The following is a 26,416-nucleotide window of genomic DNA, read 5'->3' as shown; positions in this document are numbered from 1 at the left end:
GTGGCAGAGTGGTCTAAAGCGCTCGCCTCTACAGATCACTGCCATCTCATCTCTGTTCGCGGGGGTTCGAGTCTAAGATTCCGCCAATGTGGGTATGTGAGAAAGCTTGCCAGTAGCCTCCCGTGGGGTCGGTGGTTCTTCCGAGGGTTTTCCCGGCTTGTTCCTCCTTCTACTGGCCGATATGTAAAGTCAGCCTATCATGTGCTGAGAAATGTCGTAAAACCCACAAACAAACTTTACGCAAGCAAACGGAGATATCCGCTACAAGAATAACATCAAGTATGGGCCTTGGCTTATTGAACCGTAAAATAGAGATTATAAAATTTGATCTGGACATTGAAAAACTACTGTTCTTGTCTGGTGACCGAGTTTTAGAAGTAATGTATTTAAACATGTACCATGTAATATATTGATTTAAACATTGTAAGCACGTAGTTACCTTGCCATCTGCAGAGCAGTGTAGTGACGTTAATTCCAAGTACTTTGATCTCCAATAAGCAAACAACATTGAAGTCCTAATTAAAATAGCCATCATAAGATGTCAGCAAACACTGGACAGTTATATGCATTAAATTTCGCAAGACAGGTCATAAGCTAGGAAGGTACATGGCGTACACTGTGTAGCATTGATCAGTAATGATCAATCTAAGTCTTTTGTGCATGCACCGTGTTATTTCTAAAGACTTTGAGAACTCAGATATCTTTGCACCAGGGAGTATTTATCATTAAAAGATCAGCTCAGAAAGCCGGTATGGGTGTCATCCCATTGTTTTTTTAATATAGCTGTTTTTGATATCATCACTATACACATATACTGCTTGCACATGAATAGACAAAGCCTGATATACATGGATGTTGGTATTGAAAATAAAAGAAACAACAAATTTAAACAGTACATGACTTGGAAAATACAGACTCCAAAAGTATAATATTGACTGGAACAATACAGACCCAAAAAGTAAAATACTGACTGGGGCAATACAGACCTCCAAAAAGTATAATACTGACTAGGACAATACAGACCCAAAAAGTATAATATTGACTGGGAAAATACAGACCCAAAAAGTATAATACTGCCTGGGACAATACAGATCCCAAAAGTGTAATACTGACTGGGACAATACAGATCCCAAAAGTGTAATACTGACTGGGACAATACAGATCCCAAAAGTGTAATACTGACTGGGACAATACAGACTAAAAAGCATAATACTGTCTGGGAAAATAAAGACCCCAAAAAGTATGATACTGACACAAAGTACAGACACAAAAGGTATAATACTAACTGGGAAAATTAATACAGACCCAAAAGGTATAATAATGACTGGGAAATACAGACCTAAAAAGTATAATATAAAAAGTATAATACTGACTGGGAAATACGGGAAATACAGACCCAAAAAGTATAATACTGACTGGGAAATACAGACCTAAAAAGTATAATATAAAAAGTATAATACTGACTGGGAAATACAGACCCAAAAAGTATAATACTGACTGGGAAATACAGACCTAAAAAGTATAATATAAAAAGTATAATACTGACTGGGAAATACAGACCTAAAAAGTATAATATAAAAAGTATAATACTGACTGGGAAATACAGACCTAAAAAGTATAATACTGACTGGGAAATACAGACCTAAAAAGTATAATACTGACTGGGAAATACAGACCTAAAAAGTATAATATAAAAAGTATAATACTGACTGGGAAATACAGACCCAAAAAGTATAATACTGACTGGGAAATACAGACCTAAAAAGTATAATATAAAAAGTATAATACTGACTGGGAAATACAGACCTAAAAAGTATAATATAAAAAGTATAATACTGACTGGGAAATACAGACCCAAAAAGTATAATAATGACTGGGCAAATATCTTTATCATCTAAGTATCATTTTACTTCATATTAGCACATCCAAATGTAGTATGAGATGACATTTTCTGCATATATTAATCTCTCCAATAAATTATGGAGGATCTATTTCCTGTCCTTATTGCGTCATGCAAGTATCAGACAAAACACAATTAATCACGTACAGCATTCCCTTTCACCTCCGGGCAGCCAACAGTAACAAATGAGACTGAAAGTTAATAAACCTCAAGACCCAAGTACCGTAATGTTTGCCCGAGGACACGATTACAAGTTACTCGACACATAACGATACAAAGTATTGCAGTTTAATAGAGTCACAATGAATACAGCGACATTTAAAACTTACCTAGTGGTAAAGATGAGGTCCTGGGTTTGACTAACGATCCATTTATTTGCGATTTTGTCGCAGGGAGATAAGGTTCCGGGCGTCCCTCTCCCACGGAAGGGTATCCCTTCCCAGCACATGATAATGTCCCTCCCATGACAGCGTCACATCATGATGGTGGTTACATCCTATATGTAAAATCGGTCATGATCCATCCGGTATGGCCGCTTTTCACACTGCACAGTCTGTCAAGGAAAGAAAACAGCTCTATCTCAATGCCTCTCCACTCCCCAGTTGAACATGGTAAACATAAAGACAAACATGTTTGAATTACACAGCCGTCATAACGACGAGGTTATATCGCAGCTGTTTACACAGCTCAGGTCTACTGCATCACCTGAACGCGAAGAAATTTCAACAACACTGAAAGTATTTCACGCACATTTCATTCATCCTCCTCACTGGTCGACATCACTTGCCCGTCCTGACTGAGTTAATATTAATATTTACCTGTCTATATTTATCTCAATTCTTCTAGCATGGCATATGAGAGCCGTCATATCATTATAACAGCGTTTTATTGTTATGAAGTTATATAAATTACGTATTGAAAGTGTCACTCACCTTTTCTATGTTCTGATGTAGAAGTGTCCCAGAGAACTGTGGAGTAACTTGGCACATATACAAAACAAATAACACAATCGTATATTGTGTCCGCTAAGGTGTTGTGAAATAAAGACTGGCCGTTTCAACACACCGGATTAACACTAATCATTTTCTAACGACATCAAGCCACTCGCACCTTGAGCTAGGTGTTAAGATATGACACCTGTTATAAACCATTGGGGTGATACACCATATATATGTACACTATGCTAATTGTCCCGTTTTCTTAGCCTCTTACCGGTCTCTCTGCAAGTCGACGTTTTGTGACTGGCGATGAAGTTACCTGCGCATTATAAAGATATAGCCGCCCTGTAAACCTGATCTAAACATCAATAAAAGATTTGTCACAAATTTATCCTATACACCGATGTAAGGACTCGACAACAAGCACCACGGATCACCCATTCCACAGTTCGCTGTATTTTGGACTGCTTGCTTTTACGTGAGGAGCGAAGCTTGTGGACTGTGACATGCGTAACAGAGCAATATCTTTGGTGGTATATTATACATATAGACCGTGGGTTAAATTGTTCGTATCAGGTACATTGGAAACATCCATCGTTGGGTTAGAGAATATCAAATTATTTCAACCGACCGCAAGAAAGCATGATAGTGTGTGTGTGTGTGTGTGTGTGTGTGTGTAGCATACTGTTTTGATTTAGTTTCAGATACCGCCTTTGTCTACCAAAAGGTCATGATATATTCTGGACTGACCATTTAATTTTCGGGAAGTGATTTGAGGAATGTGCGCCCGCACATAAGGGAAAGGGTCATTTTCCCCTCCCCATTTCACCTCTAATGAAACAAATTCCGGCACTAAAAAGCCTGAAATAATAATTATGCTTTATTCAGTAAGGATCAAAGTTCAGAAAAGAAAACAAAGGTTATTTATTCAGACACCTTTTAATGTTGGGCATCTGAATGGGTTTTATTGTGTCTTGTTGGGCATCTGAATGAGTTTTATTTTGTCTTTTTTTGTTGTTGTTATTTTTGTTTAAATGCGTTGAGTTCCGCTTGCGTGATTTTACTGGATTCGACGCAACTGTACAATACAACAAATAAAATATATATTAAATCACAAAATTTAATGTTTTACCTATAAAAAAGACAAGCTACTAAAGAAAAATGGCGCTTTCCCGATAGGCGACAAAATTCAGGAGACGATAGAGTTTAAATTATGAAAATTGGGCTTTGATTAAAAACGCTTTTGTAAAAGATAAAAATAAGATAAAGGAAAAAGGCTCGAGTTAAATGTTGACATTATTTAAAAGTGTCTTCAAAAGATCTAATTTTTTGGTCTTTGTTTTGTGGGATGGTGGATGGGACAAATCAGACAGTACCTAGGGGTGGCAAAATCATAAACCCTGCAAATATACACAAAGAATGCAAGCCAGACCCACACCCTTAATCACCTTCAACACGAATCCAAGAGGCGAATATATATATATATATATATATATATATATATATATATATATATAACAAGCTAAATTAACTGTTGAATGTGACAGCGCAAAATAAAATACTTTTCCTGACGTTAATTTCAGATTTCGTCATATGACAATTTTATTACAAATTCTGACAGTAAAAATGTCGGTTGATGACGTAATCAAACTTAAAACTACCAAGCCACGCTTAATTCAGTAAATGATAAAATCTGGTAGACAAAAAGTTATGAAGTAGACTTCTGTGATTTTATCATATTGTCGTCAAAAAGAATGACTGTATAAAGAATATTTACAGTTGTTCAATTTTGGCAAAATTTATGTTCAAAATTAATAACATTTCAGTGTAAACATCTGATGAAAGAATAGATTGAAATGAGAATTCTAGGGCAACTTATGCCAGTTGATTTTCAGATTAAGTATTTGAACCAATAACTCCATAAACATCTAAATATTTACTCGGACAATGCTAAATTAAGCTACCAAGTTGCTCAGTTCAATAAAATTTTAGTTTTATTTTCGTATTTCTTTTCTTTAAATAAAAAAAATCACTTTTATGTGTGAGTTAAATTTTATCGCCTACGCTTTTGTTTTAAAAACAAAATATTTTTCCATTTATTTCGTCTGGAACCCCTTCTTCTAATTCCTGGATCCGCCTAAGGAACTGAAACACTTTACGTTAGTACCACAGCTACTACTTAAAAACATCCCGTCTCCCCCACCCCGTTTCTATGTTGTTCGATAAAGTTTCTTATTTTTTTACATGTCGAACCTAATTTGGCGCGAATGTTGGAAGGGTATGATCGGAATTATACACACACACACACACACACACACACACACACCGTCGTTGGTCCATTCCCAGCAAGGAAATGTTTGCTACATATATATATCCATCTCCCGATTTGGTAAACAGCAGAATTTTTCATTTCAGAGGCACCCTTCGAACGTTGGTACTTCTCTTTATGTTTTTTAAAAAATCTTTTCTGTTTGGTAAGTGGGGGGGGGGGGGCATGCAGACACACTTTGTAATTCATAGGGGCGTACTGGAGAATAGTTCCTAGGGCCCACCGCCTGTCATATATTCACGATCTGAATATATACTTTTGCGTTTACGAAGTCCAAAGCAACAATGTCTTGTAACACCTCGTTCTTTTAGTTTTCTACCATATGTATTGTTGTACAAAAGCCGATCTGTTGTCTTGCATCATGCAGCCAAGTCTCAGAGCTATAAATAGAAGTGCTAATTTTAGCGCTTACCATTATTGATCGATTTCTGCGATATGTGTACGATGGCGTTCTTACCGATTTCAACCTTCAGCTAAAAATAGCCCATGACGTTATTGCCTCTGGCTGCTTTCTATTCCAGCATATTGTCTGTCGGACAAAGCATCCAGGTTGCTCGAGTTAAATGTTGACATTATTTATGCACACATTTAATACCAGATCCACCGGCCTAACATAAAATTTCCAGTACATTAAAATACACAAGTGAGGTCAAAAGGTCCATATATTTCGATAGCCATATTAAAACATAGTATAAGAATAGTATTCACTTGAAAAATCGATAGTAGTTCATAGCAAAGGACGTTTCTGCATTCAAACCAATAATTTATGCCTGTTTTGTTCAAGTCCGAAGGTTATTTTTGTCACCAGGTGATGCTCGCAGTGCAAACACAAGCCCTTTCCTTCGGTGATAATTCTATGAAACATTGTGTAATAAACAGCTTGATGCACTTCAAAATAGTTCCATCCAGGCCGTTTTTAGATATTCTACTTACCACATGTCAACTTCTATTGGATGGCTAGCTCCCAAGTCGACTATTGGTATTTTACTATCTACGTACCTACATAATGCAAGGTAACTATGGGAGGTGTACATGCTTCACATCAATTTCAATAACCGCACAAGCCCGAAACACCTAATTCACAAATATATCCATATATTTTATTATTAAACAGTAATAGCTGAAAAAGTCACATTATAACCTTTTGTTAAGAAATCTGACACGATATTCTCCCTTGCGACTCCAACGATGCGAAGAGTATTTTAAATTTTTCATGCCATTTACAGCTGCCTACATCAGTGATATCCTTGTCTCTTACTGCCTTAAGTCATTATTGGACGCGGCCAAAAGCTACAGTAATACTAATAATAAGAAGAATAACAATTACAATAGCAAAAACAAAGATCAACTTGTATAATAATAAATCGTATTACTTGCATACCCATGCAATATTATGATACATCATCAAATATTTTTAGGCAATCATCATTTCCATTTCGACGGGATTGTAATTACCAAAATTGAAAATAGAACAACTATTGGCTAATTGAAAATAACATATTACAAGATGTAACTCGCATATTCATGTCGAGTGCAGAATTCAATGATTTAAGGAAAGTGTGGCGTGACGGGTTGTTATGCCGTCACTGTGGTAGGTATGGGATGAGGTGCTTCCAATATTTTATTTAAATTATTCTAGAAGTCCCATCCAGGCTTGATTTTGGTTGGAAGTTAAATTAGTAAAAGATATATGTAAAAATCCGAGCCTCCAGTCAACAATGCCGACGGTTAAATGACTGAATATAAAAAAGTGAAATTCAACGAATAACAATTTAATGACAATTCAATAATCAAATGATTAAAATTTCCCAAGTACTCTTCTTACGCTCGACTCTGAGATTGCCTATTGCATAATTTAATAAGTTGTGTGAGATAGCTTTCCACCTGTCCTTGTATTCTACTCATCTGTGTATTCTTCTCTCATATTCCTCCTATTCCTTCTCAGCTCCCTCCGACTTTCTCCAAATTCCTTCTCTCCACCGACTCTTTGATACTCCTCCTCCTTCTTCACTTTCTCCTCATCGACTCCGTTTCCTCCTCCTCCTCGACTCTCTATACTGACTAGACTTGTGGAATCCGACTGCTCTGCTAGTTTCACTTTTGTCTTCCCTCTTAGAGACTCGGGACTTAACTAGACCGGAAGTTCTGTCCACAAAACACTTCCTTTGCGAAGCTTTATCTTTCCTTAGAATTTCCTAAGTTTTACCGCCAATTTGCGAGTGGCTGTCTCGGAGTAACCTTATAATGCTCAGCAAGCTTCCTAGGCGAGACTAAATTTTCGCTTGCTAGTTAGAAGCTATAATTCGGATCGAAAGTGTTAACACACCCTCCGTCTTAGTTCCAACTGGATGTCGTTTTGACCCGATCCAATCAAACTTAGCGGACAATGTCCTTCTCGCTGTCTGTCCACAGGGGGACGGATTTAGAAAACGCCCCGTTCCTCGCGGGTTCCTCTGATCTTTGGACAAAGCTGTAACACATAGGTGGGGAAGTCGCTCGATCTAACGCCTGTGCAGATTCAAGATGCTGGATGTTCTCTCAGGTCGCGGTAACCTAGCGTAAGAGATTAACTCTACCCTGCGGCAATGTTCAGACATCAAACATGGCTTGTAAGAATAGCGGAGTTTATACACGACTTACGAACTGGGACTGAGCAAACGTGACAGAAAGATTGGTTAATAAAATACTTAACCCGTAATCAATTCGGTCCTACTAAAACAAAAACGAACTGCACGCTGTGTGGTATCTAAAGATATGCAAAAATCGAGCATCCCCTTAAAGACAGTATCGCTAAATATTATTTTTCTCTCATTTTTAAAATTACTGTGTGCGTTATGCCAATTTAATATTTATAATGCTTTTGTTGGATAGATCTTTGTAGAATATTATTAGAAATTCAAGGTAGCATTTCTTTATAACTTCTGTTGTGTATGTAGTAGTTTTGGATCATTATTTACCTGACTTCAGACAAAATGAAATATATAATGCAGTCGGGTAGCTCAAAATGGCTATAAGCTTGCTATTCAGATACTTAACTTGTGTACCTTAAAATGATTATATACCCAACAGTTTGAAGCAGTATGTTTCTGTTTCAGTCGTGTACAGGCCTTCACGTTTTAACTATCGTTGTAATTGAGTATTGGAATGCCCGTCTATAATCAGATAGACAAAGGTACAGCGTTTTGAGTACGAACAAAACGGAAAAGGTTTCTGGCTGCCAGTATGTTGATGTTCTTTGTCCGAAACCGAGTTGCTGATCATTGTCTGGACCTTATGTCATTGCATGTGACGTACCACTCAGCTAAACAGTGCAAACGTTATAGAAACGTAGTATGAATGGGAGTGTGTCTGCATTTCCTTGTAGAGGATACGTCCACCTCCTGTGATTAGGTCAAACAAATTAAGTAGTCTCATCTGACTTGATTCACAATGGAATAAAATCTTTTACTCAGCAGCAGCCCCTCATTTTCCTTCTTGACATTTAGGACTTAAGGTGGTTAAAAGCTAAAAGCAAAGGTTCCAATATTTTAGCCTATGGGAACCATGGCTTGCGAAGATACCGGACTGTTTTAAATGCAGGAACAACAGTGGGGGGGGGGGGGCTTCGCCCCGTGGGCCACCGCCAGGGGAACTTTAGCTTACGTGTTTATGCTGCTCCTAAACGACATTTCTCACTCAGCAGATGTTCTGAATGATATTTTGACCCCTACGAAAGGAACCCCTAATCTAGTATATTTTCATTCGGAACTCCAGCGTCGACCAGCCTTCTTCTATTCAGTGCTAATGAATTCTTTCAAACTAATATACCCGATTATACTTGTACTTTCAAGGGGAAACAAGAGCTCGTTTGACATTTCATGTAAAGGACGTATATACAAAGCATGATAAAAGTGATATTGCTTAAGGAGGTAACACAGAAAACTTCTGCACCAGCAAAACGTTAAAGAATTAAATTATTCCTGTAAATTTCAGAAGAAAATGTAATTTAAAACATTGTGCAAGTCTTTAAACGTTTGAACGAACGCGGAAAACGTTTTTGAAACAGTAAATCACTTAAAATGCATAAGGATGGATGTATTGCGAACGTTTTAATTGGTGAAAACCCATGTATAATTAAAGAATATATGGCAATACCTGATATAGCGATGGGTACAAGAAATTTAAGAATCTCATCAATATAATTTTACACTGGACCTATCATGTAGGCTTCGTTTTTCAAGTAACATGCTCATACTATCAAATATGATTCAAATGATAAATGACGTTTATTCTGTTATTACTGTTTGTTTTTGGTCGGGGGGAGGGAGAGCGCTGTTGTTTTTGTGGTGGGAGTATTATTTATTTATTTATTTATTAAAGATAAAGCAACTTATACTTTGCAAAGCAAACTACAAAATTTGATGTTGAACCAGTTGTTGTTGTACGTAAGCTTAGCCGTTTTGCTTTCTTGTTTACATCTGCACTTTGCACTGATGTCGGTAATGTATCCAATTTGCAAATGATACAGAGTTCAAAGCACAACCTTTCCCTTGCTCTCATTCTCGCTTTGCCTTGCTTTTATATGATTGTCGATTTCTTCGAGGCCCTCTTCTGTTTGCCTTGCATTTGTATCATCACTGATTTGTTCGAGGCCTTCTAGTGTTTTTCTGACTCGATCCTCAGTTTCTTGCAACATATCTAGTTTACTCAAACTTTTACCCCCCCAAAGAAAACAACATTTCCTCTAGCTTGACAAAGGAAGTGACTATTTTTTGTCTTTATAGTACGAAAGCATATGACAGACAAATGATATTTCCTCCGTTATTATCTTTTATTTCCTCCGTTATTATCTTTTATTTCCTCCGTTTAAGCATTGTGTTTCTTCATACTAATTTCAGTCCAAACATTGCTATATTCGTGTCTTGGATCAGCAAGTTATGTTCCCTCTACCGATGAAACTAATGTGCTTGCTGGGTTTAGTGCCAACACCTCATCTATCTCGTGAGTGTGTTCGCATTTGGCATGGTGGTAAAGAGGCTTTGCGCGGTCCATATCGATTGTAGAATGCGGGCAATCAGGACCCAGTTTAGGTATAGTGAACAAAATTTAAGAAGGACAAAAAGCAATTTGCTTAATGTCACTGTTTTCACTGAAAGTAACCGAAGGTCATATGGGTAAGTAACGGAATATCACTAAAAGTTAGTAACTGAATGTTAGAGTTAGAATCGAATAATCTCACTCAGTTTAAAATTATGTCGGTTAAAATGTTCGAGGATACAAAAAGTGCCATTGTCAGCATTTTGTACATGAAGTTGAATAAAGAAATGATGGGGACCAAGAATGTAAAAAGTGTGTACCTATCCAGAAAGCTGAGCTGGAACGAAATGTCAGAACACCAACTGGAAAAAATGCAGTCGCAAAAATGTGCATATGGAAAATCATTAAAACTTTAAACCATGAGATCAGGCGTACAACCGAATCTACATGAACAAAGAATGTCCCAAAGTTTTGAATAATGATTACTTGCCGATTTTTCCCCAAAGAAGCAATGTCTTCCAGTGTGACAAAAATATTACATTAAAACATTTGTATGGTCAATAAACTAATGTCTTCCAGTTTGAAGGAAAAAAAATACATTTAAAGGTGTATTGCCTAATGAAGAAAACAACGTTTGAAAGTTTACAAGTATTGCATTGAAAAGTTTGTATGCCTAATTACTCAGCGTCTTCCAACATGAATATCACATATATAGACTGTGTACTTAAAACTTAACGTCGTCTAATGTAAAAATGTATTTGGAACACATCCGGCCTAATAAATCAACGTTTTCTCGTACCGTATTGAATTTGTTCCACTAATGGAGTATTGTACATAGAAACCAGTGAATGAGATACGTAACTATTTTTCTTTTCTGGCATCAGCATTATCGCACGTATGAAAACTGGAGGATATATTTATATTAAAAGTTATCAACTTACGAAGCAATGACTACGGTATCTATGGTCAAAGATGCTGAAAACTGATAGGTTTGAGCCCACGGTGAAAAGGGTTCAAAGACCTTTATTTATTCAGATCTACTATCTATCTATATCTATATATATATATATATATATATATATATATATATATATATATATATATATATATATATATATACTAGATTTGCTACATAGCCAGTCCCCATGACAATGGCAAACAATGCTGATAATGCCCATGGCAATAGCAAACAATCCTAATAACGCCTACGACAATGACAAACAATGCTGATAATATAAAAGGTTGACTTACCTGATTACGTTACATTATAAACTGGTGAATTAGAAAGGTCAACGGAGTGACGTCGTAGTGGTGTCCCTCAAATCTCTATTATATCGGATATCTCGATTATAATCCGATTACAGATTATTCATACAGATAAATGAATCAATAATTGTATCATGTAACTGAAACGGATCACGTGCATCAGGAGGTGTATCTGGGAAGTCTTATGACTAAGACTATCAGATTTCCCTAATATATCACTTGTAATGAAGGACCAAGAATCCTCGAACTTCTCGTACACGTTATCTAAAATACTGATGCACATGAATAAATAAAAGATTTCAGTCTTACCAGGACAAGAATTTATCACCATACACTACTCCTCATTGCTGATATGTCAGAAATGTTGGCCTTGGGTGTTATGCAAATATTGATTCGACTGTTTCCAAGGAAAAGCTATATTGAGGGAATGGGGCTTTATATGTTCTTTTTGTTGGGTGGTTGGTTGGTTTTTAAGCGCACATTATTTGCTTTATCGTGCCGAGGAGATGGGAACTATGTGCCTTTCACAAGGACACGCCAACGCAGACCAACGGGGCTGGCCCGGGCGGGTATAGAAACAGGTATGTCAAAACTGTTACTACTACTAACATCCCCCCAATTAATAGACACAGTGTCGTTTCTTTTCGTTCGACTTTGCCACCCATGCTCCTATCAAATAACGGATCTTTAAAGAAAGAAGCATTATCGCAAAGGAAGGAAGTATGAATAAAAAACAAGTACATTTGTATGACCAGTAATATACGCACAGGTGTACTGTCATAACCGAGTGATTCCAGTTTTATGAACTGCATTGATTGTCCATCTTACCCTAATAGTCGTCAATAGTATGCATCAGAGAATATAAAATGGGGGAAAAGTCGGCGAGCCTCACATGAGAAATTTCTGGAGGGGAAGATAGGAATGTTCGATAAGGTAAAACCTATTCAGTTTCTAAAATCATCTTCAGGTAGACATCTGGATGATGAAATATAACATGGAGACTGGTATGCATAAAAATACTGCTGCATTGCTCTGTACTAGTCTTATGTTACAGATCCTGACTGACGTAAGGGACATTATTTCAGGTGTGATGGTACTCTAAACGTACTTTTACTTCAGGATGTGGTGTAAAAATATGTTTCTCGTGTAAGTTAGTTTAATTCAGTCATCATCTTTCACAATTTTCCGCAGCCTACCGCTTAGAGTAAGGTACTTTTATAAGTACATGTGGTAGAAACTTGTCTCCTGTGTATTGAAGATGTGAAAGATACACAGTGCTTGATGACATTTTTACGAGCTACAATTCTGTTGGTGACATTTAGTAAATCCAGACAAAAGAATTTCAAATTGAAATGATAACTCCATTGTCAAACTCTGGTGTAACTCTGGCCATTGTTAAGCATACAATAATAATGGCATACGTGTCATTTTGAATTGGCAGAATCTCACAAAATTCAGTAATTTCGAAATGACAGAATAGATACAGAATCTCACAAATTCAAGAGAAAATTAACGACACGCTAAGAACAATATGGAGTTTAAACTTTTACCCTTATCGACTGATACAGCATCAACGCTCAGAAACATTCCTTTTAGTTTATATAACAGAAACATTTATCCGAAATATTCTTACTAAATATTTAGGCATTGAAACGAACTATATGTTTTTTTTTTTTTTAAAAAAATATAGTTTCTTCACGAAGATGCTAGCATATATGACAGGAGAAAAGAAGGTTGAAAAGATTACACATTTGCATTGCTATAAGTGGTCGAACTTACAGAAGAAAACTTTATCAGTGTAGACAAATTAATAACTTTTTTTAATCTACTTTCGTCTCAGTTGATGCAATAATCAAATAATACAATTTATAAAACCTCAGGAAGGAAATAAGGATGAGTGCCTACCAATGTTTTAGCAATAAAAAATAAATAAAAATAATTTTTAAAAATATCACTTTCTTGGACATTTCCTACAATTTACACTTTATACATGACACGTATACACGTTACTCTACGCGACTAAATAGTGGCTTGATCTACTTTCCACTGGTGAAAGTATAGAATATTGAACATCCCTGAATCGAGTATAAGCTTAAAAATTATGAAAGCTACATGTGTACCAACGTCAAGAGCTTTGTCAAAGCATCAGATAATTTTCGTCGTCTTTAAATCTAGGAAATACTGAATTTATAACCACCACATTCACAGGCCGATCAAGTTTTATTACAATCACCATAGGCACAGGCCGATCAAGTTTTATTACAATCACCACAGTCACAGGCCGATCAAGTATTATTACAATCACCACAGTCGCAGGCCGATCAAGTTTTATTTCAATCACCACAGTCGCAGGCCGATCAATTTTTATTTCTCTGTATGTTCATCTTTCAATCCACCCCTAGGTTCCTTATGTATTCCGTTCCACATTCATCAGACTGAGAGACCATGCTGTTGTCGAATAACCACTGGAGTGACCATGTGGAATAGTTTGGATTTTTGCAGGAATAACTTGGCATAATAGTTTTGGAGTCTCATACATTAAAAATGTAATAATTAATTTTCAAACGTCCAAGTTACATTATAGTCATATGAATTACATGTCGTGCATACTGCATCCCTTCTCTGTTAAGAAGTCTGAATGGTTTCTTGATGCGAGGATGGGTGATGACCACAGAATGTTACATTCTCATGTGTATTACCATATGCAAAAAAAATCTTTTCAAGAAAGCAAAGATTCAGCCCAGTAATTAGAGTCACTCAAGCTTCGGTTTAAGTTACCAAAAACGTTAGTATTCATCCCACAGGTGTAGCTAAACAACCATTATGTTAGTGTTCATCCGTAGTTGTATTATGCTTGATACCATTCATGACAATTTTTCATGTGGGTTCTAAGAAGTTGTGAGTTCTATCCTTTTTTAACTTTAGGAAAACAAAATGCCCAGATTTTTCAATTATGATCAATTTTCTGGAAAAGATGCATCGTTACTTTTCTACAACAACTGGCTCTCAATGTGTGATCGTTTATCATTTGTGACCCTGGGAAAGGAGCCTAGCTCCCATTTCCTAATACTAAACACGCAGTTCTAAAAAAGACAAAAATTCTTTTGTTTTAGTGGTACATATATCGACTAGGCTGCAAATACATACCACGTAATGTCATTTAAATTAACCTTAAACCCACAATAATGGTCCATTTAGTTTTACTGTTCAAGCTATTTTATGATGCAGTTATTGATTTCGACGAATTCATATTATAAACATATCCCTACCAACAGCAAGCAAAACACAAGATAAATTACATTTTTATCCACAGGTCTCAAACAACAATACTTGCTTTTATACTAATAATGGTTGTTTCAAATTCAAATCGATCACATAATTCAAGTTTAATAAAAAGGCAATATACTTCATTTTTACAGTAGCCTTGATACCGCTGAAACCGTTGACAGCTTTTGTCCCGTTGATCGAAGAATACTTACTTGTTTATTAATATAGGCAGATGTGTGATTTACAATATTGACTGATACATTTCGACCTAAGTACAAAAATAATTATGTACCGCAATGCATCAATCACGTGGTCAGGTTTTATTGTTTACCTTCAACATTTATTTGTGTCTGTGCTCCCTATGAGCATGTTACCAATGAATCTTTTAAGGGGCCGTCCATTTAGTACGTACGTATGGAGGGAAGAGAGGGGTTTAACCCAAATTCATACGCTTCCGTATGGGATGTATGTGTCTAATGATAATGTACGTACGCATAGGAAGCGGGGTGGGGGTGAAACCTCGATAATAATTTGTCTAATACGTAACCTGTTCGACTGGATTCAGTAGGCGTTTGAACTTTAGCGGGCACTAGAAAAACTTGTTAAAGTTACGCAGCTTATTTCTTTGATACAGCCAGACATTCAACGTCGGTGGACCATCTGTTTTATTAAACACGTTAATATTATTAATCCTTGATCGTTTCTGCGTGGGTTAAATATAGGCCGTTCTATAGAATTGGGGAGGGGTGCATCAAGCGTACGTACGCAGGTGGGGGTGTTAAAAAAAGTACGCATGTGTACAGGGAGGGGGAGGGGTCAAGATTTGCCAGATTTTTGCGTACGTAATAATGGATGGCCCTAAGCTTTTGAGAAGAGTCAGATGCATCTTAAATCAAAATAACCTTCTAATGTACTTATAAACAGAGACACAACCTCAAGCCTGTATTTTCTTTTGACTATTGTTTTAAATTTCCCAAGCCCTTACCTGATTGAGTGGGAATATCAATCTAAAGTCGTTTTTTTCTAGGTTGCTAGCGTAATATAAAAGACCAGCATTTATCGTTACTATTTTCATCACAATAATTAAAATTTTTAGATTTTCTAATTCGTTCTTTTTCACATTACAGTTACAAGACTAGCCTTCCTTACACTTTAATCGGTACATTATGTAATGGCTTATATGTTTGAATTAGAAAACGAAACAGCGATCCCGACAACAAAAGGTAATTAGGATATACAGGGACCTCTTCAACACTTAGAGCTGGAAAGCTATCAATCAAGTGTGAATTCTTCTCCATGCAGATAACAAGGGAAGAACAATGTAGACGTTAAAGATATTTTAGCATTTAGATCGGGTTTTATATTTCAACATTCTTAATTGTATACCAATTAAGAATTATATTATTTTTTGAAGAACTGTCAAGAAAAGGTCTTAATTACTAACCAGGGCACCTTAATAGTTTTTTTTAAAAGTTCTATAAGAAACATTAGCGAAAGGAGTACACTAGTACACTATCGAGTGAAAACAATTACATTTATGTATGCATACCAAAGATCATGTAAAGTATTTTTTATTTATTTTTTGTTTACACATGTACAGGCATATGGAAAAAGTAACAACATATCACATAAGTTCCTAATGCGTCTGCGTTCAAACAAGCAGTTAATGTCTTCTTTTAAGAAACAATACGTCTTTATATTTTGTGATGAACAATCCAGTGTATTACAGCATTATATTTTGTACATAGTACCTGTGATATGTCAAAGACTTAGTAATAAGTTAATCTTATATAATTTGTATGAACTTCTGTTATGGGGGGGGGGTAAGCAGAAGATGTTAATTTTGTACATTTTTGCTAATTACATGTATAATTTTTTTAATTTCAGGGCAAAAATGTAATTATGTCACCCCTGATAAATAAAGGCTATTATTATTATTATTATTATTATTATTATTAAATTTTATTTTATTTTATTTTTTATTCGAGACATTAGTGATTCAGTGAGATTGCGGTACTGCTAACCTTACTCCTGAATTTTGAAAAGCCCGACCCAAGGGAGTGTAGTTGCAAAACAACAGGTTGTGAATCATGCTACTGCAATCGTTGCCTGTTCACTTTCGGATGTGGTGTAAAGTATACCATATGTTTATTCTCACTATTTGCAATTTAATCGCCCTTTTAAAGTATCCACACAGTCTACTGGTGTAGATTACAGTTTCTTGGTAAACGTAAAGAAAGTGTCTAGTGTGCTGTTGCAAGCTAAACCAGATTTTGTGTTAAAACCAACCCAGAAAAAAAATCGAATTCAAAGAAAACGTTGTCAAAATGTACTTAAAGTTTTAACTTAAATTATATTAAGTCGATTGCAAAATATATTAAGTCGATTGCAAATATATTACGTCATTTTCAAATTATATTACGTCGGTTGCAAATTATGTCGATAGCAAATTATATGATGTCGATAGCAAATTATATGATGTCGATAGCAAATTATATTATGTCGATAGCAAATTATACAAAAGCTCTCTCCGCAGCTCATAATGGTGTAATGTGGTCTTGGGGGGGGGGGGGAATCGAACAGCCAGTATAAAAACACCAATTTAGGATAGGCGACCACCTTCCCTTGCATATTCCCTATCCCAGTAACGAACACGAGACCTCTGTGGTGCAAAGTAGCTCCTTAAAACAAGTCATTTATAATGTACCTCTTAATCAGAAGCGTTTAGCAATTTAAATATAGATGTCTCGCAAACAAAAAGGAATTGTTCAGAACGAAAAATTGGCTCGGCTTATTTCGTAAGGCCTGGGGGCATTTACATATGTATTGCTTTGTTTGCACTATTGCATTGGGAATATTCGATACCTTCTTCCTGACGCTTACAACACTGGATCCAATGATATTTTGCGCGAGAACGACGATTCAGTGAGATGTGCATTTGTTATTTGAAATGAAATATACTTTCATTTAATTACAATCACACTAATGGATTTTTCGCTTCTTTTTTAACATAACAAATGCGGTGTTACAAAACTTTCCTCCCATTCTTCTGTTTCCTACTCAAGAATCGAGCTTAATAACTGTTCCTGTAAAGTTAATTTAAATTTACTTCGAGCTTTCCCCATCAAAGAAGACATGCTTCTCAGTAAAAGAAATAATTTGTAATCAAATGTCATTTATTATCAAATTGATGGGCATACAAACCAACATAAATTTTGAGAAACTGTCTCTCTTTCCTTCATGTTTTATTTATATTTCGTTCTCTTTTTTCTTTCAATCGACGAATAGTGCGTTTGGACTTTTATGAAGAAACCCTATTAACTACGAAATTAAAAATAATATCCGACTTCACCATATCTTATCAAAATTGTTTTAAATTGCCAAATTTTTAAAAACTGTATTCTTTACATCCGATCTTGTATCTAACATGTATAATGCTCTATTTTAATTTTAACAGCTGTTTTAATGAAATCGTCTACTCATAACGCTTACTAATGGTTATGCATCATTGATCACGAGCTCTTGAGAGAATGTGTGCGTGTTTGAGTCCTACCATTGGCTCAGTCCATGTCCGCTACCGTATTTTGCCCTTGGGCTGGGTTCTATTCCAACTGCTTCGACATAGAATAACCTACTTGTAAAACACCAGACTAAACCAGATATCCTTCAGACTTGAACTCGAAAACACGACAAAAGCGATTTTGAAGACAATTAACTTCACCAATGTTTGATTTTCATTAGACATACTCTGTGAAACATGTATTTTATTGATAATGGGAGGCAAAAAGTCATACTTTCTTAATGACATGAGCAACCGTGCACAGACTGATTTGACTGAGAGCAGAGACGAGGACCTGAGAGTGAGCAACCGTGTACAATATGATTTTACTTTACTGTACCATTTTCTAGTAAATACTCTGTAATAGAGACAATACATATATGAAAATAAATCAATGTAAATATACACGTTAAGCAGCTTTTTTATATCAACCTTTTCCACTATTATTGTTGTTGCTGTTGGTGGTGGTGGTGGTGGTTCTTTTGTTGTTGTTTTTCTAGCACTTTGTTGGTTATATCATGCCAATAAAATTGGGTGAGGGCTAAGTGACTTTCTCACCGACACACCCATACGTCATGCTACCCGTGGCAAGTATCGAACCCTGGACCATAACTGAGCTACCGCGACTCCCTATATCCCCTACTGACTATGCATTTTTATGGTACAAATATGTTTCCAATCAATTTTCTACTGTATATTTTTCTCAAGTGGAATAGCCAGAACACCTAACATTCTGATTTCATAAGTCCATATATTCAGAATAGAAGCACAAAGGCTGTTTTCTTTCGAAGAAAATACTTCAATTTCTCAAGCAAATGAGTGATTAACGAAAGAAAACTTGAATTCATGGTACTTGACCCTATTTGAACAATCGATATTATATTTCTTTTTTTCCTACCTGGCATTTACTTGTTCGGTCATATTCCTCTCAAACGAAAAAGAATTATCTTTGATGGTGCTTTATGAACACCTACTTACAAGGAAATTTTTTCTCGTACCCATAAGGAAAGTTTCGAAAAGCATTTCAAGATTGTCATTGAATCTCTTTTCACAACATAAAAATTGCATATGATACGGACAAATGAAACATCTAAAATGCATAACTGAGGAAGTTATTAAATCGAAATCTTCCGTCCACAAACTACCTTATAAATCAACAAATAACACCCATGCGAAGGGAAAATATTATATGTCCACAAACACACACACTCACGTACACACACACACACACACACACACACACACACACACACACACACATGTCGTACACATACACTATATGAACTACATTAATCCAGACAGTTCGTATCCTGGAAGTATTTATGGATTAACGAATAATGCTCTATGTTCCTCTGGCAGTATGAAGTGCATCTATCATGTAACGTTTTCTACTTTCTGAATGGGTCGTCTAGTACTTCTTTCTTTGTACTGAGTTACTGATTCTCAGTTGAACATGTAGTAACAATGCTTGATTACTTAGTGACATTCCCCTCATGGCGAACATGTCACGCCGTAAATGACAGTTTTCCACTAAGTAACAATTGTTCATCCTTGCCATGTCTAGTTTAGCAATTCAAGCCAGTGGCGCATGATTATTGTACAATCATGGGGGGGGGGGGTTGTGTAATAAATGCACTTGCGTGCGTGAAACAAATTCGTCTAGTCCCTATTTAGTATCCCACCATCAAACAACCTCGATACAGGTAACCTGTCGTAAATGCGTAATTAATCATGCATCACGGTGAAAAATGATGATTTGATAAGTTCCAAGTAAATGAGCGGAAAACTTAAATAAACTAATGGAATAATATTAAAAAGTATATTTTTGCTTAAAATTGTAATTGTATTACCGAGATTTAAAATCATAAGTCATGAAACGAAATAACTATCACAATAAATAGTACACAGTAAAACGTTACGACGGTTATTTTTGCATGGAGGTACGTGTACATAAACTCAATGGACATGAAAAGCAAATCGCAAATTGCAGGTTGGTCTCTACTTCTTTATTTAACGGGATTTCCACATTGTCAGGACATTTTTGTGGGCAAATGTTTTGCCGTATCCGGAACACACATTTCCGGATTATTATTATTCAATATTTTTATTGTAAACATCCGTTTCAATCAATTTTTGCTGTTATCAGGATCACATGTTCTTCAGGATTGTCGGAGTCCAGATTCTACTCTATGTATGTATGTATGTGTGTGTGTGTGTGTGTGTGTGTGTGTGTGTGTGCGTGCGTGCATGTCAACAGTATGTATTTTCTTGGATCCTAGAAAGCCGCGAAGCATTACATTATGAAACAGGAAATTCAGTTCCGATATTCAAGTACAGTGCATAGATAAGTGGAATCGTGTAGTGATAGACACGCACCCACGAGATCTTGTGAGTTGTACCCCTCCTTTTGAAAAGATGAAAAACAGGTGTTGAACACATCATAAGAATGTAAGTTCGGTTACTCCGTTTCAAATAACCATAACGTCGTCCCCTGCAGTAATTTTTATAAACCGAAAATCTCCCGCACCCATTAGGCAGAGTGTACAAATGACTACCGCAATAGTTCAGATTGTAGAACGATAGTTTCTTAATCAAAGGTCGCAGGTTCGATACCCGACCAGGCCAGCTTGGGTCAGCTACTGTGGTGTTTCCTTGGGAAAGGTGCCAAGTTCTCATTTCCTCGGCACGATAACAGTCAAATAAATTGCAGGAAAGTGCCTTTAAAAGATAACATGCAACCAACAAATGGCTGCAGTCATTAGTCATATATATTCAGTGGCAGAACTTCTTTATTTCATGTATGCAGGACAAGCTTTTAGGTCAGAAGAATACAAAGTTTTATTGCTGAACAATTCGTGTTATTTGCCAGAGTCTGATATTACTGTTTCCAAACGAGACATTCAAACTACGAACTATATATTTACATCATACAGCCATTTGCTGTATTTGCAATCATATTTGTTCGTAATTCCGTAATGTCATGGATTTATTTCTGTCCCACTTGTCAATGTGCCTCAGATCCAAACTAATTATGAAGCTAATGGTGGTCTTGGTGCGAAGAAATTAACCTAGCTAACTCGGAAGCTAATGGGGTCATAATCCGAAATGAGACGGTGTGGTTAGAAAGACTGGAGGCAGCAGGGTTTAAGTTCATTTTGATGTAGCAGATTGAAGTGTATTCGGTCATTGATTGATGCATAGATGTGGAATGGTACATAAAGGAATAAGAACAACATGCTCGTTGGGTTAATGATACCACAGGGAATAGCATACATGTACAATATGGTCTCTTTAACCTTAGTGTTACAAGGTTTAGATAACGCTGTCTGCTGTATACTGTGGATACAAAATAACCAACAAAAAAAGAGTCGCAGTGCTATGCTTCACATTGAAACAAAACTTATTAAAAATCACGTTTCTTTTCAAAATGAAGGAGACAAAACCAATAAAAGGCACATGCAAGTATGTGAAACCAAGTTGGTACAAAGTTGCATCCTGGAGGTTTCTTGAGCCACGTCGTTTACATTTAATATCCTACGTGAAGATACAAATAAATTGTCAAGGGCAATAACTCTATCAAACTCAACGAGGAAAGTTATAATCCATAAAAGGTGCATCTAGGTCAGTGATATAACGTGTATACCAATCTAGGTCAGTGATACAACGTGCATACCAATCTGTATTCTGAAATTTATGCTAATTTGTGTGCATTTAATTAATTATGCTATAGCAAGACCATATCCCCCATGCTGCAGTTAGAACGCAGCAGAACATATTCCAAAAACAGTTGTCATGTGGTCAACTCACACAAGGTATAAGCTCACGGTACTCATAATGTACAGTATTCACATAACACATGCTCACTTTGGGACCGATTCTACATTCAAACAATATACATGTTCATTCCTTACTGGCACAGATTGTAGGGAACCATACACATTCAATGTGCTCAAATTGTACAGTACTCAAATAGTGTACATGCACGCTGGCACAGATAATACAATACCAACACAATACCTATACTCACTACGCTCAGATTTTACATTACCGGCCAAGTACATATGCTCACTGTGGAACAGATTATAAAGTACGTGCACAATACATATTCAATACATATCTAATGTCAAGGAGGCCGTATTGTATCAGTAACTCTTCGATTATATGCTTCTTCTTCGTTATTTTACCATTACGGTTGTACATCTAACCATGAACCAATACACTTCTGTCTTTTGCGGATGTGACTGAAAAATGGTTAAGCTACGTTAAAAATCCAAATCACACACACACACCATCTTCTGCTTCAAAAACCAATCTTAACCCCTGCTATCGTCCAACTCTACTGCCTCCAGTCCTTCCGACTCTACCGTATATCGGATCATGCTACAGAATTAGCTTGGGTCTGTGCACCATAACCACCATTAGCTTCATAAGTAGCTTGGGTCTGGTGTAAGTTGACACAGTAACACCCCCATGATCATGGTCTTCCTACTGTTCTTAAAGATCAAAAATTGCGGATAACAGATGCAATCTTATCTCAAATGTTAAGCAGGCCGTTATAGTGAATGTACAATGTCCCTATCTTCATCAATATATGAATTTAAGAATTCTGTGCACAGTGACTACCACTAGCTTCGTAAGTAGCTTGGGTCTGGAGCACCGTGAGTACCATTTGCTTACCAGTAGCTTTGATTTCTGCACCGTGCTATATCTTTCCTCCTTGAAAAAAATGGACTGTTTTCAGACAATGTGGATGTAAAAGTACCTAATGTTTTTGTTGTTTTTTTATTTTATTTTTACAAAGTTCAATGTACACGTTGGACAATAGGACTCATTGCGACCAACACAGCACAACACCGATAATGTCATGTTGCAGAAATCACCTTTCTTGCTTGTGGCTTAATGGTGTGTTTGACCGCAGTTGTCAAAATTCTATCACTCACTAATGACATCTCGGCGCATTTATCTTGATATAAACTGGCTTTGTGACTGACGTGGCCCGGGGAATACATAGTCATTTCATGGCCCTGTCCGTTACAGAAGTAATTACTGTGTTGGGTTTATGGCTGTAAGTCACCGGCATCGGTCATGGTTCCAGAGGTAGTTCTTGCAGAATTCCCCTGAGTTTTTGGAACCCGTTAGCCCTCTCCGACATGGGCCGTATTTAAATTAAATGTTGCGCTTGCTTATACTTTTATAGACACTATCATTGTGTCCTAGCCCCCGTTGTACATTGGGATACCCTCTTTTGTTCTCATATTTCTTGGCGTGTAGGTGCCATGACCCCGTCCGTTAAAGCTTCTTGTGTAACCCCTTCCTCGAACTCGAAATAAAGATAAGGGGCTGAGCTGTCAGGGAAGCAGCTTGGTTTGCCAAAAACTCGACTCTTTCACTTAAAGTTTGAATCTTGTCATCGCTCCGAATATCATGATTCTAGGTTTGTATCGACTGAAGCTCATTAATATTTTCGTTACATTCCTTACGTTTTGCTATCATGAATGCCTGTTTATAGGATTTGGGATCATTTATCATAAAACTTGTAAGCCCCGGCCTCAGTCCTTAAAGGAAGTGTTGCAATACCTGTTTTGTCGTTTTCATTCTGGCTTCATGGGCTCAACAAGCCAGAGGCTATATTGCATTTTCGTAATCTTATACACTTTTGCCATTTGATTCAAAGAAATGCATGCTCTGCAAATCCTCCAGGCAAAATATTACCTTGAATTTTCCTATAAGTATTTCATAACATGATCCTTATTCTCCGTTGCTGTCTTCAAACTAGTATGCCGCCCGGCCTCTCAACAGCTCTGGAAGCATCTCCAATTTTCTAGCAATATTTCACCTATTTTCTGTAGATAACCTCTCAACTGTTTTAAGCCAGCTTTCAAAGTCATCGTTCTTCCCGCCATAAAGTTTTGGAATTGTTATTGTTGAATGTTTCAGCTGCATGTTATAAAAGCACGGATCAATACTGTTTCGTTTGTTCCTTTTTATATACATATTTGCTTTTCCCATAGTCCACCAAAAAGAATAGTTTGAAGCTCTTCGGATCGCACTTCTGACACCACGAATGTCAAGGGGGACATATTGTTCAATTATGTTATTTCCCGTGGAATCCGTAACTCAGCGAGTGTATTATTCTTTTTCGCTTTATTTATTATTACAGAATTATGCATCTACCAATGAGCAAATACACTTCATTCTTCCGCATAAAAACCGCTCTTAACGCCCGCTATTTTCAAACTCTACTGCCTCCAATCATTCCAACCCTACCGTCTTATCACGGATCATGCCACCATTAGCTTCATAAGTAACTTGGGTCTGGGACAAGTTGACACAGTAACATCATGGTCTTCCTACTGTTCTCAAAGAGCTAAAATTGCAGATAACAGACGTAATCATTATCTTAAATGTTTGGCATGCCGTTATAGTCAATGTACAATGAGCGTAGATTCATCCAAATGAACTTACGAACACCACACATGTCCAAAATGTATCTACTTTCTACATTTCGATTACTATTTTATGTTAATGAGTAATTTCCTACTGTGCGGAGATTACTGTCACAGAATTAAAATCTGTAAGCTTAAAGATTCAAAGAGCAGTACTTCTGGAAGAACCATTTTAAATTCCAAAGTAATTTACATTTCATGTTGAGTACTTTTTTTGTCTGGTGTAAACGCCTCCAGAGCGGCCAATGAAGGCCGCATATGCTATTTATTTTATTAATGTCATAAAATATATACATCAAATGCAGCAATTGGATGTAAAATGGCATGAATTCTTATAATTGTAAGTCATTGGGAATGTATCCCATAGTGCTTTTTAGTCAAGACTCGGGAATGTGCTTCCGTCACAACTTATTAAGTATATATTACTTTACTGTTTGACAAAACCTGTATACTCGTAATAAAGGGGTTTTATAATAAAAACAAATGACTTTAATACTCTTGTAGATATATTTAATACTATTTCGAAAACGTACTTAACAGTGCTTTCCGCAAATATGTACAAATATTTTGGCATGGTAGGGGAAGTAATACGCTCCGAAATTACAAACTCTTAAAAGACAATAACGAACCAGAATATTAACGCTGTTTTGCTTAGATAACACAATCTGATTTTTATCCAAATTTCGATGCGACGATTCTTTGAGAAATGAAACTGGCCGATATATAGTTTACTAGAATGTCATAGGTTAGGTATCCTTTTTTAACATCATCTTGATGATAAATGTCATGCTTTATTTATTTGTCAATGGGATGACTTTGTACTTTTGTACTATCACCCACAATATGTATATCAATTTTAATCCACTATCATAAAACATTAATTCGGAAGGGTTTTCGGACATTTTAGAATGACAAAAATCAGCTTGGTGAAGGTATGTCAGTTTTAGTAAATTAAAGCGTGCACTGAGAATGAAAACACAATCTTCAAAATATTGGCTATGAGATGATTTGGCTACAGATATGTCTTAGAACCCAATGCATTTTCTCCGCACGGTATACATGCCGCCAAATTCAACTACTCATCCATGGGATACCCTTTCGACCACTTTTGACGCTGCAAGCGATTCACTTCCGTACATAATTTCTACGGTCGACTTCAATGTATACCTTCTTATGCCAATAAGCAATAACCTGCACGATCTTTCAGTGCAAAGCAATCTTATTAACATAGCAAACGAACTCATTCACTTCTCCACGCACACAGCGACAATGCTGGATACTACCAACAGGCTACGATTTGGCTGAATCAGCTACAGTCTCTGTTAAATAATATATCAGTGATCAGAGGGCCACATTTGTCATCATAAAACAAGATTATCCCAAAATTCAGTCATTCAAGCGAAAAGTCTGACTTTACGAAGAAGACAGTAATGGTCTATTTAACAGATTAATTGGTAATTACACCCCTAATGAGTCCTTTATTTCACGGAAAGACAACAAAGAAATGTGCGAATTGTTTTTCAGTGTTATCAATCTGTTTTCGTAACAGTGCATTACATCTTAATTAGTTACAATTAGACGGGGGAACAGAAAATAGACAAGTCGGATGTAAGGCAAAATATTAGATTAAGTGAGCAGCAGGGAAGTTGTACAGACCCCCTGGCTCAGATAATTTTAACCCTCCCACACAAACTT

At 36.5% G+C, this 26,416-nt stretch overlaps 1 protein-coding gene across 4 annotated transcripts in view; it reads right to left on the bottom strand.

Moving 5' to 3' along the window:
• LOC149803891 (uncharacterized) overlaps nt 1–26,416 on the bottom strand; it is a 139,597-nt gene that overhangs the window by 36,247 nt on the left and 76,934 nt on the right. For 2 of the 4 annotated variants that reach the window (XM_089953706.1, XM_089953709.1), the window contains one exon: nt 2,230–2,453. In XM_089953706.1, coding sequence (XP_089809832.1) covers nt 2,230–2,365 — 136 coding nt within the window. In that variant the 5' untranslated portion in view covers nt 2,366–2,453. Of the gene's footprint in view, nt 1–2,229; nt 2,454–2,832; nt 3,362–26,416 lie in introns of those variants that run through there. The other 2 variants (XM_089953705.1, XM_089953707.1) reach the window with 2 other exon arrangements.

This window comes from Sinohyriopsis cumingii, chromosome 3 (assembly GCF_028554795.1).
Source record: "Sinohyriopsis cumingii isolate HCF-2022 chromosome 3, ASM2855479v2, whole genome shotgun sequence".
NCBI classification, from domain to species: Eukaryota; Metazoa; Mollusca; class Bivalvia; order Unionida; family Unionidae; genus Sinohyriopsis; species Sinohyriopsis cumingii.
Note: the sequence above shows the minus strand (reverse complement) of the source record. Positions and strands in the feature narration are given on the sequence as shown.